At 49.3% G+C, this 17,447-nt stretch overlaps 1 protein-coding gene across 1 annotated transcript in view; it reads left to right on the top strand.

The window, feature by feature from the left end:
- The first annotated feature begins 727 nt into the window (after positions 1-727).
- NOS2 (nitric oxide synthase 2) overlaps positions 728-17,447 on the top strand; it is a 42,584-nt gene continuing 25,864 nt past the window's right edge. Inside the window, exons 1-5 of the mRNA XM_054535604.2 lie at positions 728-902; positions 9,910-9,994; positions 10,676-10,798; positions 11,787-11,935; positions 16,525-16,687. Of these exons, the coding sequence (XP_054391579.2) occupies positions 793-902; positions 9,910-9,994; positions 10,676-10,798; positions 11,787-11,935; positions 16,525-16,687 (630 nt within the window). The 5' untranslated portion in view covers positions 728-792. The remainder of the gene's footprint in view (positions 903-9,909; positions 9,995-10,675; positions 10,799-11,786; positions 11,936-16,524; positions 16,688-17,447) is intronic.

Here is a 17,447-nt window from a genome sequence, read left to right as displayed (position 1 = left end):
GAAATGCTGGGACTACAGGCGTGAGCCACTGCGCTTGGCCTAAAATTCTTACATGGACTATATTCACTACACTGTCTTCTAAAGACAGGGTTTTTGCCTCTTTGATCTTCCTCTTGTCTGTTTCAAAGGAGATGATCTCAGATTTCGAGGGATGAGTGCATTTTTCACAAATACTTCCTCCCCACATAATAAAAGAGGAGCAAGTAATAATGCTGAGTTAGAACAACAACTGCAAAATCTTTAAAAGAAAGGCAGCTTCAGCTTGAGTGCTTTCCCCAGTAACAGACCTAAAACTACAGTTGATAATGAGAGCTGCTGAGAAGTGTCTTTCAGGGTCAGGCAAAGGCACCCCTGTTTCAGCGACCTCCCGGCTCTTCCTTACCCTGCCTGTGGCCAGTGATGAAGCCCGGCTGGGTCCGGTGGGCCAGCAGGTCCCGCTAAGGAGGCTCATGGTGCATATAGTTTGTCCTTGTTAAGTGGTGATGGGGATGGGGCGGTTCATTGTTTTTCCTTAAGATTATTAGGTGGCTTTACAGAATTGAAGTCTGTGTCCGAAGGCTCCCCATTCCAACCCCGAAATAGAGACAGAGGTTGCAAAGCATTGATGAAGGGGCTCACGCTGGCGTACGAATCGATTCCCCAGTGAGCCAACCCCACTGAGAAGCCCTGTTCTGTAAACTCTTCTTCAACCTTCCCTCACCTCTGCTTCCCTTCTTCAGCCCCACAGTGAAGAACATCTGAGCTCAAATCCAGATAAGTGACATAAGTGACCTGCTTTGCAAAGCCATAGAGATGGCCTGTCCTTGGAAATTTCTGTTCAAGACCAAATTCCACCAGTATGCAATGAATGGGGAAAAAGACATCAACAACAACGTGGAGAAAGCCCCCTGTGCCACCTCCAGGTGAGTTTTCCCTGGGGGAACCTCCTGCTTGTCTCCTTGGGCACCCACGCCTTGTCGGCACTGATGACTCAGAATTCCTCTCTCTGCTCCTCCTCTCTCACCTGAGGTCTGATCTCCTCATTGCTTCTTGAAAGTCCCTGTTGCCGCTGATTATTGGGCACCTCGCTGTGCCTGACAGTATGTGAAGAAGGAAGGGACATGGCACGGGGCTGGCCCCGAAGAAGCTTGGAATCTTTGGGGAAGAATATGGGAAGGAGCTTGGCCTGAGAATGGGTGGCAGTAGAGCCTAGTGGTGGGCACCATGGCGGAGGGGTGGGGGTGGAGGGTCAGCATCCTGGCCTGCGTCCATTCCAATTCACCGCTCACTAGATGCTTTGAATATCATCCTGGTGAAGGGCATCAGGATGTTAGACAAACTAGTTCCAAGCCCTGTGCTGGCCGCACTAGTTGCCAGGTGCTGCCTCTAGCCGGCTGTGTGACTCAGGGTAAGTTAACCTCTCTGAACCTTAGTGCTCACCTGCGGTATGAGGAACCCAAGGGGGCCCTCTTCATAGTGTGCTGGGGATGAAATGAGATCTACAGCACTCAGCACTGTGCCCACACAGAACAGACACTCAGTCCACATCAGGGTTCATCACCATCTACTGAGTACCTGCCCTTGCCGGAGCTACACAGGCCACTTGACAGACTTTGCATCTCAATTGATCTCTGTGGCAGCTCTTTGAAGTTCATATAATTGACTCATTTCACAGATAAGGAAATAGAAGCTCTAAGAGGATTATGACTTCCCCCAGCCTGAATGACTGGTAATTACAGAGTTTACAGAGTTGGAACTTGAGCCCAGATTTGGATTCTTCATGTCCCTCCTCCCTGGGCCCATCCTTCCTCCCAGGGCAGAACCAAGAGAATGAGTCAGTCAATGAACAAGTCAAGGGACAGGCTTGAGGCTCGCTCAGGTGGAAAGACAAGGCAATCTGCAATAACGCAATAGTGCAACTGAAACCAAAGCCCCCATCTACACAGGACCACCACACAGCCACACAATCCCACCGCCCCAGAGGAGCCTTTCCCATGGACTACAAAGCGTAGGGTGCCCCCTGGATGTGTGCAGCATGACGGCCCTGAGTGTATCTGTCAGAGGCGGCAAAAAATGCCAGTGGCTAAGAGGATGGGCTTGGGGATGAGCAAGTGGCTTTGCCACTCAGTAGCCCTGTAAACTTTGGCAAGTCCCCTAGCCTCTGAGTCTCAATTTCCTCCTCTATAAGAAGAGGGTAACAATGGTGATTTCCTGGAGTTGGAGTAAGGAGTAAATGAGCTTTCCCATGTGAGCAACTTAGCACAGGGCCTGGCTTGGAGTAAGTGCTCAGCAAATGGCACTGTTGGCATTGCCATCAGTAGTGGTGGTGTTGGCAGTTAGAAGGTGATGGAGCAAAATTGAACAGAGTTCTCTCTAGGGGCTTCCCAGAAGTCAGGTGGACTCTGTGGCCTTTGAAATATGGGTAGAATGTAGACAGGTGCAGAGGAGTAGCAAGGACATTCAGGAAGAGGGGAGAGGTGAGCAGAGGTTCAGAGGCAGGAATGAGCCTGACTGTGCTTGGCCAGGAGTGTGCTGGGGGCTGGGATAGGCAAAGCCAGGCCAGAACACAAGGGCTTGAACGCAGGATAGGGATTTGGACTCGCTCTCCCTGGCAGTAGGGAAGCCATTGTAGGTTCTTGAGCAGGACAGTCTAGCTGTGGTGTGGTAGGTGAGTTGGAGGAGAGGACTTTGAAACCAGGCAGTCCGGGCTATGGCAACTGAGGTGGCTAAGAGACCAAGAGGTGAGAACACAGGGTTGATGGCCTCTAGATGTCCAGATTCTAAGGGCTGTAGAGGGGCAGCAGCTTCACCCCTTCCTTCTCTTCATCTCATCATTGCAGCTGCTGCCAGCTGACCTCCCTGACTCCAGCTCCCCACACTGGCTCTGAGCTCTCTCTTGCCAACTGGACTTCTAGCAAGTCACGCCCCTATTCTAGAGGCTGCAGTGGCTCCCCATTGCCTGTCACCACATTAAAGCTTCCACAGAATTCTGAGCGAGCACCCTACCCAAATGGAGAGCCCATCCCACCTGCCCATCCCAGCCTTCCTCAGCTCCCCAGTGCCTGTGCACAGCACATTCCTCCCTCAGCTCATCCAGACCTAACTCATCCCCTATTTTTTTCTTTTCTATTTTTATTTTTTAATTTATTGTTATTATTTTTAGGGTTTCACTCTGTTGCCCAGACCTCAGTGTAGTGGCTCCATCTTAGCTCACTGCACTGCAACCTCCACCTGCCAGGTTCAAGCCATTCTCCCACCTCAGCCTCCAAAGTAGCTGGGACTACAGGCATGTGCCACCACACCTGGTTAATTTTTGTATTTTTAGTAGAGACGGGGTTTCACCATATTGGCCAGGCTGGTCTCGAACTCCTGACCTCAAGCGATTCTCCTGCCTTGGCCTCCCAAAGTGCTATTACAGGTGTGAGCCACCACACCTAGGCTTCTTTTTTCTTTTCTTTTCTCTCTTTCTCTCTCTCTCTCTCTCTTTTAAAGCTGAGAATCTTGCTATGTTGTCCAGGCTGCCCTCGAACTCTGGGCCCTAGTGATCTATCCGCTATCTTTCCAGATCACCCTGAATCTCCCAAAACCCTTACGGTGTTGGCTGCAGCCTTTAACCCTCATCCCCACACCCTCTAATAGCACTGCCAGTTATCCCTATGTCTTTGGGGGCTGACTTGTGTCTTTAGACCATTCAGGAAATATGAATTCAGACTCCAGGGAGGGCCCTGAGCTGCAGTGGACCTGTGACAAACCAGCTAACTTGACCATCTTTTTCCCCCTCCTCTTCATGCTGGGGTGGGCTGGTGGAAAGGATCCAATCAGATAGAAGAGGGGTTGAAGAAAAAAAAATCACACATCAATTCATTCAACTCTCCCAACGATCCACAAGGAAGGAATTTTAGTTATCCCATTTTAAAGATGAGGACCCTGAAGCCCAGAAAGTTGAAGTAATTTTCAAGATCTCATAATTAGCAAATGACAGAGCCAGGATTCAGATCCAGGCAGTCCGGAGGGACCCCTGCATGGGGCTGCCACCTTTGTGTCCTGGGCATGTCACATTCCATTGACGAGTACATGCGGATGCCCACTCCCCTGGCTCTGTGCTTAGAGTTAAGATATCAATGAAACCCTTCTGCTCATCAGTGAACTGTTTGAGCCACTTATTACTTACATAAACCACTGCTTAAAACAATAGATAATATTTATAAGGTCCTTATTACTGTGTCAATAATGAGGCAGGAACTATTATCCTTGTTTTACAAGATTGAGTGACTTACTGGAGGTCAATTCCTGGAAAATGGTGGAGCCAAGGTTTGAATCAAGTCCAAACTCATAACATCTACACTATCTGTGCTCTCCCGGAGGGCCTACTGTGTGCTGCACTGTTCAAGAGACAGAGAAAAACGACCCAGTTCCTGCTGTCAGGAAGGAAATGGGGAAACGGATGTCTTCCTCGCTGGTTTGGGAGATGTACATGAAGAATGCGAGCTGGAGAAATTGTGTCAGGAGTAGGTAGGATAGAGAGTATACAGGAGGTCGTAGTTGTGGGTGTACTGGGACCATGATAGAGGCCTCTTCTGGAGAGACTGCAGAGGTGCCTGGGCAGGCTGTAGTGTGGGGAGGAGTTGGGGGGAGGAGGTGGGTCCACCCAGAGTGCAACATCCACTCAGTTGAGGGAGAGGTGATGTTACTGGAAGAGGAAGCAGCCGTGCAAAGGGGATTTCATCCTGAAAGCAATGACAGCCAACGAATATATTTTGATTTTAAAAAGTAATTTTCTAATCTGTTCAGGTGTCATGAAACCAAGAGCCTATTCTAAGTGACTGGTGATTCTATACCTTTGTAAACAATTAGGAGGTGAGCATGGTGTGTGTGTGTGTGTGTGTGTGTGTGCATGTGTGTATTTTAGGGACAAAGGCAAATGTGGGAGCATCTAGGTGAAGACACACGGAATTCAGAACCAAGTCGAGCTACATGTTGCTTGTTGGGCTGCAGTTGGCTAGAAATAAATATGTGCCCTCTTTCATTCTGCTTTAACTAGGGTTCGGGATTTAATGTGCTTGCATACTGCCAGAAGGGCCCCCTGCATGTTGAGGTCCAGGGCTGCTGCCCCATCTGGGTCTGGACCCTACCTGTTATCTTGCTTGAGATAAGGAACACCTTACAGGTGGAGAAAAGTCAGGAGGCTCTGCGCAGTCCAGGTAGCAAGGACAAGGGGCCTGCAAGGCACCGGAGGGGACTTACGATCCCTTCTGCAATATTCCTACTAGAAGTCACCCCCAACCCAGTGCTTTCTTTGCTTTCTTTTCTGGAATCGCACACAACCTGCTGTATGTAACAAGTGATATAACACTTCCCGGGACAGCCTTGTGAGGTGGTGTGAGCTTTGGCTGGGCTGTGGCCCTGGGGCTACTGTGTGGCCCTGGACAAGATCCTTAATGTCTCTGGCCCCAGCTAATGCCTCAATAAAGTGGAGATGACAGCGTAGAGCTGTCTTCTTAACGGGACTGGACGAAATGACAGAAAGGAAATTTGCTCTGTAAACTAGAAAGCACCGCGCAATGGTGGTAATTATCATAAGCTTTATTGCGATTTTATGGGGAATAAACAAACACGAGGCCCAACACCACCCGGGCCTCTTAGCCCAGACACAGTCCAGTGCCATCCAAACTCCGCGGCGGACGCCGGCTGCGGGCCCCTGGGTGCTTGGGTCCCGGGATCGCCGGGGAAGGCAGGGAAGGAGGGGCGGCTTGGCCCGGGACATCGCGTGGGTGAAGAGCCCCGGCCGCTGCTCGGCTCGCCCCGCCCCCGGGGCGGGGGCTGCGGGCTCCGAGCGATAAAGCGCGGGCGCTGGGAGGCGCGGGGAGCCAGCGGAGCTGCATCTAAGGAGCCGGGCCATGCGCGAGGGGCTGGGCGCGGCGTGCGAGGCCGCCGGGCCCCGGCTGTGCCGGCTGCTCTGCAGGATCCTTCGGCCGAAGCCTGACTGCTGCCCGCGCAGAGCCAGGTACCCGGCGGGCCGAAGTCCGTCCTGGGAGGGAAGCGGTGGGCTCCGAGCCCGGGCGGGGCCCCATCCCTCTCTGGGAGAAATCGGAGGGCGGGGATGTGCGCCCTGTGGGACTCCTGAGTGTGGGACTCCTGAGGGTTTACTAAAAGCGTTTTCCTCTTTTAGAACGCTTAAGAGGTCGCAATTCAGGAGCCCAGACGGCCCAGAGAAACCCCCCATGCACTATGAGAGGCGTCTATGCGGTTGAGTTGCGCTGCGCATGTTTCAGCACTTGGGAGCTTTTGAAATTTTTCAGCACTGGAGTTGAAAGTTGCTACACTCTTTGGATCAAATATGGTTAAGAGAGCAAGGAGGTTCTTGTTTCACAAATGAGATCCATTTCCTAGGGCGCCATCCCCCCCACCCTCCCCATCTGTCCCCACCACCACCCTTGGTGTAAAGCGAGGTAAACAGGCAGGGAGGCGTCGGAACCGCAGGGGAATCTGGCCCCCAGGTCAGCCCAGGCAAGCCACAGTCTGCAGCTGTGACCGGCTTGGCTGGTCAAGGGCTTGTAGAAAGTTCTGGATCTAAGCAAGCCACCACACTCCCAGCACTCCCCACGCCCCGACCCCTTTTTTTGATAGGGTCTCACTCTGTCACCCAGGCGACAGTGGCGCCATCTCGGTTCACCATAGCCTCCACCTCCCGGGCTCAGGTGATCCTCCCACCTTAGCCTCCTGAGTAGCTGGGACTACAGGCGCGCATCACCACATAGCTGGCACCTTTTTTTTTTTTTTTTTTTGTAGAGGTAGGGTTTCACCACGTTGCCCAGGCTGGTCTTGAACTCCTGGGCTCAAGTGATCCGCCCACCTCGGCCTTCCAAAGTGCTGAGATGACAGGCGTCAGCCACCGCGCCCAGCTGCCAGCACTCTCTTTGAATGCAGGTCCTTGAGGGTCCTCAGGACCCCGCACAGCTGTGGGTTTAGTCAAATTGCATGAGTGTCTGCGGGGTCGGTATCAACAATGTGATAATTTGGAAAGAAGTGTCCAGATTCTGAAGGTGCTCACCTGGAGTCTGGTCACCCTGTCATCCTGTCTCCCAGCAGCCAGCCAGAAGAAATGGTGTGGGACGGGACTGGGCAAAGCTTTGTTTATTCATTTTTCAAATTTAAAGAATTGTCCAATTATGAAAGGAATTCATTGTCACTGTAAAAAGTTGGAAGATGTGGAAAAGTATAAGAAAAGTTAAATTGCCTGTGATCTTATCACTTAATGCTAGTCACTGTTAACATTTACTAACATTCCCTCGAGGTGTTTTTCTGTGCTTGTACGCACACACACACACACAGCCAGCATCAGACCATGTACACAGTTTAAGGCATTATTTATATGAGGGCAAAACTAGACACAGTCTAACATCCAGCCATAGACGATGGGACCAGGCTAATCGTGGTCCATCTGTAGAGTGGATTTTTAGGCAACTTTTAAAAATGATACTTTTTAATATATGGGGTAAAATGATTATGTTAAATGTACAAAGACATTGCTTCTCAATCTAAACAGTACTGTAGATGTTTCTGGTCTGAAGCTTCTGAAATTGTCCAACTCTACTTCCAGAAGTAAGTGAGAGAAAGCAAGAATGGGTGCAGGGCGGGTGCTGGGGTGAGGGGGAATGGCAAAAGAGCAAGGGGGGCAGTTGTCTCCTTGGGGACCCCATCCCCCATACATCTTCCTATTGAAGCAGCCCCATGATGACTGCTCAGCCATGGCTTACCTGTTCTGCATATCCAGAATATCTGAATATCCAGATTACCATATATATATATATATATATATATATATATTTTTTTTTTTTTTTTCTGGCAGGCCACACCAGTCTAGACCAGAGGGGTGTGTTAAAGAAAAAAGTATTCAATGATATTTGTTAAACAACAGTATGGAAGACTTTATTTAGGACCATCTCAATAGGTACAGGGACCTACTGCAGTGGGATCTGGCAGTGGAGGAGAGAGATTGGGCCCAAATCCAAATACAGCAGGAGCAAGTGGGAATTTATAGCCAAGGATCAGGGTGGGGTCTGTGGATGGAAAATTAACAAGAAAAACTTCAGGCATAGGGGGAATTCTGCCTCACCCAACCTAACAGGATTCTTGCTTAGGACAGGCTAAGGTGATCAGACATCGCCTGGGGGAGGATGGAGGATGAGGACCCTGATCAGATGGGGAGGGCGACAAGCTATCAAGGATGGAGGGTTCTTGTTAAACTGACTAAGCAGGGATTCTTTTGCTAAAACTGCATTTTTACAAGGAAATGCTTGGATGGGCCCAGCAGAAGATTCAGAAGTCTGAGTAAAGTTTGGCTAAACAAAGCATCTTTGCCAGGTGGCAATGGTTGGTCACATGGAAGGTCCTTTACAGGGTTGTGGAATGCCTTGATTCAGATATAAGTTGCTTTCTGATACATACTTACATCCTCTTTTAAGACAGTATCACTTTGTAGTTAAAAATCACTTACTGTTACTATGTAATGTATATAATTAATTATATAATGGTAACATATAGTCTTTTTTTCCTATAATAAAAGCAATACATGATCATTTATCCCATTTCACCATCATAGATACATATCAAGTAGAAAATGTGAGACCCTCATAATAGTCTCTAACCACCTCTCCCTCTGATGCACAAGCATGCACACCCTGGAAAATACTGCCGAGAACATGGTACACAATATGCTTTCAAACCAAGGTGCCCTGGTGGGATGATTCTCCCTAGGGGAGGCATGTGTGAGTGGTGACTATTCAGTTTGCCTGAAGGAACCTGAAATCCCAAACCAGAACAAATGGTTTCTGACCAGTTTCAGAATACTGAATTTTTAGGTAATCTTTAATTTAAAAAATTACTTTAAGTAATGTTTAATTTAATTTGTAAGTAATCTGTAATTTAATGCTAATTTTTACAATGCTTGTTTTTACCTTGGTGAAGGTAACTTGACATCTTAGATTTGCTTTAAAATAATAATGGGGGCAGGGAAGGTATAGTTGAAACAAGATCGGCTGTGGATTGATCACTGTTGAATTGGGTTGAATCTGGGTGAAGGGCCCATGGGAGGTTATTATTCTCTCTACTTTTGTACACTTAACATTTTCTGTAATAGAAATGTAGAATAAGTAAATAAACCAAGATAAATCAAGTGTTTTAAGTAAAAAAAGCTTAAGTCATGAAAAACAAGTGGCTGGGCCTGGGCGCGGTGGCTCCTGCCTGTAATCCCAGCACTTTGGGAGGCTAAGGCGGGAGGATCCCTTGAGGCCAGGAGTTTGAGGCCAGCCTGGGCAACATGGTGAAACCCCATCTCTACCAAAAATACAGAAATTAGCCGGGCGTGGTGGTGTGCGCCTGTAGTCCCAGCTACCCAAGAGGCTGAGGTGGGAGGTTCATTTGAACCTGAGAGGTGGAGGTTGCAGAGAGCTGAGATCATGCCACTGCACTCCAGCCTGGATGACAGTGCAAGGCTCTGTTTCAAGAAATATCAATCAATCAATCAATCAATCAATCAACCAATCCAAGTGGCTGCTGGGCAGTGCTGCTAGTCTGGGAGGCAGAGTTGTTGGAGCCATTCTCTGCCCACCCAGCCCCTGTACCACGTTTGTACTTGGCTTTTCCAGAGGGGGAAGGAGCATTTTCCAAATCCTCTATGGGCTGCTGTTTGGGCCAGTAGCTTTGGCTCAGCTCTGCTCATACCCTTTTGGCTCTGCTGGAGGAAGAAGATAAGAGGAAGAGGGAAGGTAGGGATAGGGGGGCAGTTGGTCAGGCCAACCATGAACAATTCACTCCCACCCTCTGGACTCAGTTTCCCTATTTGTCAAATGAGGTTACTGGCAGAGGGAACTCCAAGATGCCCCTCCATCCTCGGATACCCCATCTCATGCTAGCTGTTTTCTTTCACAGTCCAGTGACACAGGATGACCTCCAGTATCACAGCCTCAGCAAGCAGCAGAATGAGTCCCCGCAGCCCCTCGTGGAGACGGGAAAGGTCAGTGAGTCACATGGGTGTGGGAAGCCCCTTCCTCCCTGGTCCAGGCAGATGCATACATAGCAGCCTGTTAGAGGCTGGGCTGGAGAGGGCAGGAAGCCAGGGTTTGGATGGAGAGTGGAGAGTCCCAGACCTGGGGTGTTGGGGGGAACAGGTGGGAATGAGGAAGGGCTTAGGGCTTTGGGAGAGTGGGACAACCCCCAGTGGTTGGGAGTGGTGGCCCCCAAGGTGCACTGACAGCTGGCTTCTATCTCCTGGGTTCCATACCATTCTAGAGAGGTGGGCAGAGAAATGGGTAGGAGTGGGAGAGAGGGTGGCTTGTATGTCCTTACATGCTCCCAGAGAAGGAATGCAGTGGTGCCTTTCTGTTCTCAGTAGTATTGGCTCTGACAGTCATCCTCCTCACCTCCAACTTAGTCCTTAGTCCCTCCTACTGCAGTTCCTCTGAGGAAGCATTTGGCAAGATCGTGGGTGAGGAGAGGACCCTGGCCAGTGGCCCAGGCACCTGGAGCTCTTAGCAGGCACTGGCCCAGGTGGCCCGGGAGGTGGAAACAGACGAGGGACGTGGAGGGACACCCTGCCCTGTGTGGCCACCCATAGATCCTTCCCCACTCTAAGACAAGGCAGGGCCTGGGGTCTAGGAGAGACCTGAGAGAAAACCCTGTTTTTTTCCCCTTGCAGAAGTCTCCAGAATCTCTGGTCAAGCTGGATGCAACCGCATTGTCCTCCCCACGGCATGTGAGGATCAAAAACTGGGGCAGCGGGATGACTTTCCAAGACACACTTCACCATAAGGCCAAAGGGGTAAGTCTGGGGCTTCAGGGAGAACCACCTTTGTCCCAAGCTGGTGAAGCTGCCAGGGCTTTGTGGATCAAACAATTGTCCCCCTGGGCAAACCAAACAATCATCTAATTGGGCAAAGGGGTCTGGGAACAGAGACATTCCTCACCGATTACAGTAGGAAGTAAATGATGCCAACTCCCTGTTAACCACCCCAGTAAATAATGGATAATCCAGAAGGTCAAATAAATGATTGCAGAAACAAATTCATCTTTCTTAGAGAGATTTCAGGATGATGTCAGGGAGAATTTTCTAACAGAACTGCTCAGAGCTGGACTGTATTACATCAGGAGGTAGTGAGCTCCCTGTCACTGGAAGGATTTAAATGCAATTTGATAGGTTGCAGAGGGGTTCAAGTATCCTGTGAGTGGTTGGACTAAATGTCTTTTCAGGCTTCTTTCTGTCATCTAAGTTTTTAATTCTAACTTCAGGATACATTCTATTGTTGTAAAGTGGGAAAGAATGGACAATTTCAAGACCATGAAAGCAAAATTATTTCCCACATGCCCCCAAACCACCACAGTTAACATTCGGGTGTACTTCATTCGTGTGTGTGTGTGTGTGTGCGCGCGCACGTGCGTGCACGTGTGTGCCTTCCTATGTCTCATTTCAGTTTGTTTTGGCCAAATACCAATATCATGTTCCCATAGGAGCCTTATTGGATTGACTTTGCTCTGGATCTGGAGCTGGCTGGGGAGCAGGGCCAGAGACTGAGTCTGGAGTAGGGGGACAAACCTGACTCACACCCACTGGGGTTCAGCCAGTGGAAGAGAGGAGATCTAGGTGGGAGAAAGCCAGGTGGACCCCAAGGAGGAGGTGCCACAGGGGTGGAGAGGAGGTGCAGGGAGCCGGAGCAGCCAGAGAGGAGCCAGGTAGCCAGGAGAGCTGGCCCCAGAGGAGGATGGCAAGAGGCCGAATGGCCCACCCTCACCACCTGCCTCTCTCTTTCCAGATTTTAACTTGCAGGTCCAAATCTTGCCTGGGGTCCATTATGACTCCCAAAAGTTTGACCAGAGGACCCAGGGACAAGCCTACCCCTCCAGATGAGCTTCTACCTCAAGCTATCGAATTTGTCAACCAATATTACGGCTCCTTCAAAGAGTAAGGCTTGCCTCCTGCAGGGTCGCTGCCTCCTGCAGGGTCGCTGCCTCCTGCTCTTCCTCCTGCTCTCCTGTCTCTACCCATCACCCTCTGATCCTAGCTAGATCCCTTTCCTTTCCAGATTTGTGGTGTTAAATCACTATGATTTTGCAGAGCGAAAATCACGGTTTTCTAGGGGAGAAGACCCTGGAGCAGGTTCTCATAATTGTGGGATAACGTTGTACATAGCGATACCAGTTAAAAGTGACTGAATTTGAGCCCTGGCTCCCGCATTGTGTCTCAACATCTTCATCATATTAATGGCAAAAACTGCAACTACTTTTGCACCAACCTAATATAAAATGGGGATAATGATAGAAGGTGGCTCGTGAGATTTTTGTGAGGATTCAGTAAGTTCAGAACAGTGTCCTGGCATCCAGAGGCCTTGATTATGAATTAATATGGACCCTTTAATTATGAAATGTTTGAGACAGAAAGGATCTCTGAGACCACCTAGTCAGGCCCCTACTCCTACAGGTGTGAACATGGAAGCTGGTGACATACTTGAAGTCACCTCCTTCCAGCTGGAAGCCAGGCCACCTGACTAGGAGAGGGCAGGCCATTGCTCTTTGCCCTGACCCTGGTGGGGTTCTACATTTCTGGAGTTCTCTTCTTTTTTCTACCCAGTGAGGCTTCCCTGAGGACCATGCTAGACATCCTTCATTTCTATGGCCAATTGGTCATTTGGTTGACAGCACACATCAGGCACTGAGTATGACCCAGCCTTGTGTCAGACACTGGAATACAAAGATTTTTAATTGTCATTTGCCAATTTTATTGCCAACGTATACAATTTTAATCATCCAAAGAGAGGTTGTATAGCATTGTGGCCTTCCCAGGTTCAAATCCTAGCTGTGGCCCTATGAGCTGAGTAAGCCTGGGCAAGTTACTTTGTCTCTCTATGCCTTATTTTCTTACCGAAAATGGTGATAATAATAGTACCCACCTTGCAGGAGGAGGGTAGTTTGTGGGAGTTTATAAAGATGAAAGGAGTTAAAAAATATAAAGAGCTAGGAAGAATGCCTGGCCCACAGTAAGCACGACATAAGTATTGGACATTATTATGTTTTTAGAACACTGCATTGTCCAAATAAAATATGTGGCTATGTAATTTAGGCCCCTTTAAAACTTTTAAAACAAAAATGCGTGAAGAGATTGTAAGAAAGAATGTCTGAAAGAAATGGATTGTTTTCTTTTTGTTTGTTTGTTTTTATTTTTGTTTTTTGAGATGGAGTTTTGCTCTTGTTGCCCAGGCTGGAGTGCAGTGGCACGATCTTGGCTCACTTCAATCTCCACTTCCCGGGTTTGAGCAATTCTCCTGCCTCAGCCTGCTGAGTAGCTGGGACTATAGGCGTGCACCACTACACCTGGCTAATTTTTTTTTTTTTTTTGTATTTTTAGTTGAGACGGGGTTTCATCATGTTGGCCAGGCTGATCTCAATCTCCTGACCTCATGATCCACCCACCTCAGCCTCCCAAAGTGCTGTGATTACACACGTGAGCCACTGAGCCCGGCCCAGAAATGGATTGCTTTCTAGGCTAGGAGGGGAGTGTGGCTATTAGGGGAGAGCCTCACATAGCACTGCGCCACACGAAGTGAGCCACAGACGTGTACCTGGGACTCCCTGGCGGGAAGAGTGGCTTCTGGTGGTACCACCTCCACTTTTCTTTTCTTCGTCTTTTTTTTTTTTTTTTTTTTTTTTTTTGAGACTGGTTCTTGCTCTGTCTCCCAGCCTGGAACGCAGTGGCACAATCTCTGCTCACTGCAGCCTCGATCTCCTGGATCAAGTAATCCTCCCACCACAGCTTCCTGACGAGCTGGGACCACAGGTGTGCACCACTATGCCTAGCTAATTTTTTAAATTTTTAATAGAGACAGGGTCTCACTATGTTGCCCAGGCTGGTCTTGAACTCCTGAACTCAAGTGGTCCTCCTGCCTCGGCCTCCCAAAGTGCTGGGATTACAGGTGTGTGCCGCTGCACCTGGCCCACCTCCAGTTTTCTACAACCCTAGAATGTCTGAGCTGGGAGGGAACGTGAGTCTTCAGAAGAGGCCCTCATCTTCCAGGGTCGGTGGTCCTCAACCCTGGCTGCACAGTAGACTCACCTGCAGAGCCTGCAAAATTCTGATGGCAGGGTCCCTTGAGTCAAGGGCAGCAGAATCTCGGGAGATGGGGACGAGGCAGACATGTGTGTGCTTCAAAAGCTCACCAGGTGATTCTAATGCACAGCCTGAATTGAGCAGCCTGTTAGGGGCTGCCTGCTTCGTGACCGCAAACTTCACAAGATCCTTGGCCTTTCAGCTCGGTTGTTAATTAATGAGCCTTTCGGGGTCCAGGGATTTTCCTGGATGGGTTTCATTGGGCCACAGTACTTATGTTATTTATTTATTTATTTAGCACAAAGCACGTGTGCACCATAACACTATGAGATTGGTATTATTATTATCCTCATCTTACAGGCAAGGCAACTGAAATCTACAGAAGAGATGTACCTTGCTCAAAGTTACACCCTTCAAAGCCCCAGAGTGGCGATTTGAACCCAGGCAGCTGGTGCCTGAGCCCTTGCTTTTCCCGTCAATGCTCTAGTACCTAGCCCTGTGGCCTTGCAGGTTCCCAACTCTGTTCTGGACCTGGGAGGCCTTGCTGTTGTGTGGAAGGCAATTGGGCAGGTGTGCAGAAGCCCAGCAGGGCTACAGGGCCATGCGGTGGTGTTGGAACCCATTTGCTTCTCACAGAGGAAAATTGTATTTTTCCAAGTCACAAGTACATACCTTGAACCCCTGCTTCCCTGACCAAGAGATCCTGGGGGTGTGGACGGGGACTGGCAGCCTCTTCTCACAAGGACCCTGGCAGTCTAAGACATGACCAGCTGAGCAGGTTCAGTGGCCTTTTGTATCTGAAGAATCATAGTATATTTAGAGATTGTGACTTGCTGCATGTTACATTTAAATCTGTTCACTGATGATGAAAGCCACTCCTTTTTTTCAGAGCTCATAGACATCATAGCATTTCTAATGCCTTAGAAACATGACTATATGAAAATGGCTATCACATCTAAAACTCTGAAGGAATTGGATGTGAATGTAAAAAATAACGCTTTCTTGCATATGCACGTGCTGACCACCATGTGTGTTGGTGGTGTGGGTGTTATGGTGATCATTACTGTTTTCATGCTTGGGTGCAGAGCGGGGAATATTGCTGGAAGTTTTGTTTGGGGAGGGAAGTCTCCCAGCAGTGGGGTGGTTCCCACCTCACCCTGCAGCTTCTTATGGCGGGGGTGTCCTTGGGGATAAATATCATCAAGTGTTTTGTCTTTGTGCTTTTTTTCTCTAATCAAGGAAAAGTTGTCGAGACACTCTTCATCCACAGAAAGGCCATTTTGTTCGGAGTTACCCACTCTCCTTAATCAGGAGTTCATTCTTTAAATAGTTTTGATGCTGTTTCAAAAGGCTTTGGTGCTGATTGGAATTCTCAAGGTTGTTGTTGGTGGTGGTGTGTGTGTGTGTGTGTGTGTGTGTGTGTGTGTGTCTGTGTGTTTCAAAGCCTTTCTGACTGAGTCCCTCCCTCCCTTTGGGATATTTTTGAAGTCTGGGATGGGAGGAGAGAAGCAAGTTTAGAATTGCTTATGGAGTGACTGAATGAGCAATTCTGAGGCTGAGGAACAGCACGGTTTAGAGAGACTATGACATGGGCAGCTCTTTTCTGGCCAGGCCCTGGGACCCTGCAGACTGAGCTCCGATAGCCAGGTCCCAGTCCTGGCTTGACCAGGCTCCTGAGAAGGGTGGGCAGGCCCTCAACATCTTTGGGCTTACTGTCCCCGCTAGGGTGGAAGATGGAAGGTCACATCGCTGACAGTTAAGAACCTGGGCTTGGCATCAGGGCGACCTGGGTCTGGGTCCTGACTTTGCTGTTTCCTGTACTTATGTTCCTGGGCCTGGTACTTAACCTCCTAGAGCCTTGGCTATAAAATAGATGCAAAAATACCTCCCTCCTAGACTCAGTGAGACCCTGCCTGTGAGTTGCCAGTGCCTAGCTCATGTGGGTACCCAGTACACTGGAGCTGCCACGGAGGGACTGGCTCATCTCTCAGTCACGGCAAGGCAGGAGGGCACTCTCCTAACTAATGGAGAGAAAGGACATTGCTATGGCTGGATGGGACACTCCTCCCAGGCTTGCAAGTGTCTGAGAAGGATTGCACCCCTTACTGAGATGAATATGATTAAAGAAAAAGCACCTGAAAATAAGCAGTGTTCCCATGGGCTCAGGACTGGCTAGGTAATATTTATAGGACTCAATGTAAAAATGAAAATGTGGGCTCTTTATTTTAAAATGATTAAGAATTTCAAGATGGGGACAACAGAGCATTAAGCATGGAGTGCTTCTAGGCTAAGTGTGAGGTCCCCAAAGCCAGCCCTGGAGGGAGCTGTCTCTGGTGAGAGGCATCTTGCCCTCCTGGTGTCCTATTTCAGTTCCAGCTTCTGTGGATTGAATTAATCCCCATGTAAGGCCATCTCATTGTTGATCTTCCTGCTGTCTTCCTGTCCCCCAGGGCAAAAATAGAGGAACATCTGGCCAGAGTGGAAGCAGTAACAAAGGAGATAGAAACAACAGGAACCTACCAACTGACGGGAGATGAGCTCATCTTCGCCACCAAGCAGGCCTGGCGCAATGCCCCACGCTGCATTGGGAGGATCCAGTGGTCCAACCTGCAGGTGAACTTCCTTAGACTTGAGCGGGAGAGAGCTGGAGGCAGCCAGGCCCGGAGCAGATGGCTTGGAACAGCCACACAGAGCTGTGCCCAGGCCTCCCGGGACTGAAGCCATGGCCCTGGATCCTCTGTCACATTCCCAAATGTTGAGATGGGGCACCTAGGGTCCCTCTCTAGAAGCCTTGAGTCCTGTTTCAGCACCAGGGTTTCTAACTGCCCATTCTCTATTGTGTCAAATTCAGGAGACTAAATGCCATCATTAGAGTAAACCACGACCTTGTTTTTATTACTCTTGAGGCCGTGGTGCTGCAAGATGTGTTGTTTTCCTCGAATGCTTGAATTCTTGGCTCCAAGAGAACATTCTATTTAGCCTAGCCTCCTAGGCCGTCTTTTTGTTGGGGAATCATTTGTTGCAGGATAGTATCAAAAGCACTTGGACAGAGAAATCGATTAGAACTGCCAGTGAAACCAACTCTGGCTGTGTAATATGTGCTGGTGTGGGAAAGGACCTAGCCTGGGGCTGTGGGAATCCCGATTCATGGTGCTTTCAAGTCAGGTTTTCTTGGAATTCTGGCTTTGCTGAGGTCTTCTGAGTGGGGTTGCCTGTGCTCCCCTGGAGGGCAGCTATGAAATGGGAGCGATGGTGCGGATGGGGGGCTGCACTCTTCTGCATGGTGTTGAGAGTGGCAGGTGCAGATGGGAGGCTGCACTCTTCTGCATGGTGTTGAGAGTGGCAGGTGCAGATGGGAGGCTGCACTCTTCTG

This window comes from Pongo abelii, chromosome 19 (assembly GCF_028885655.2).
Source record: "Pongo abelii isolate AG06213 chromosome 19, NHGRI_mPonAbe1-v2.0_pri, whole genome shotgun sequence".
NCBI classification, from domain to species: domain Eukaryota; kingdom Metazoa; phylum Chordata; class Mammalia; order Primates; family Hominidae; genus Pongo; species Pongo abelii.
The sequence above is the reverse complement of the archived record's forward strand: the minus strand, read 5'-3'. Positions and strand labels throughout refer to the sequence as shown.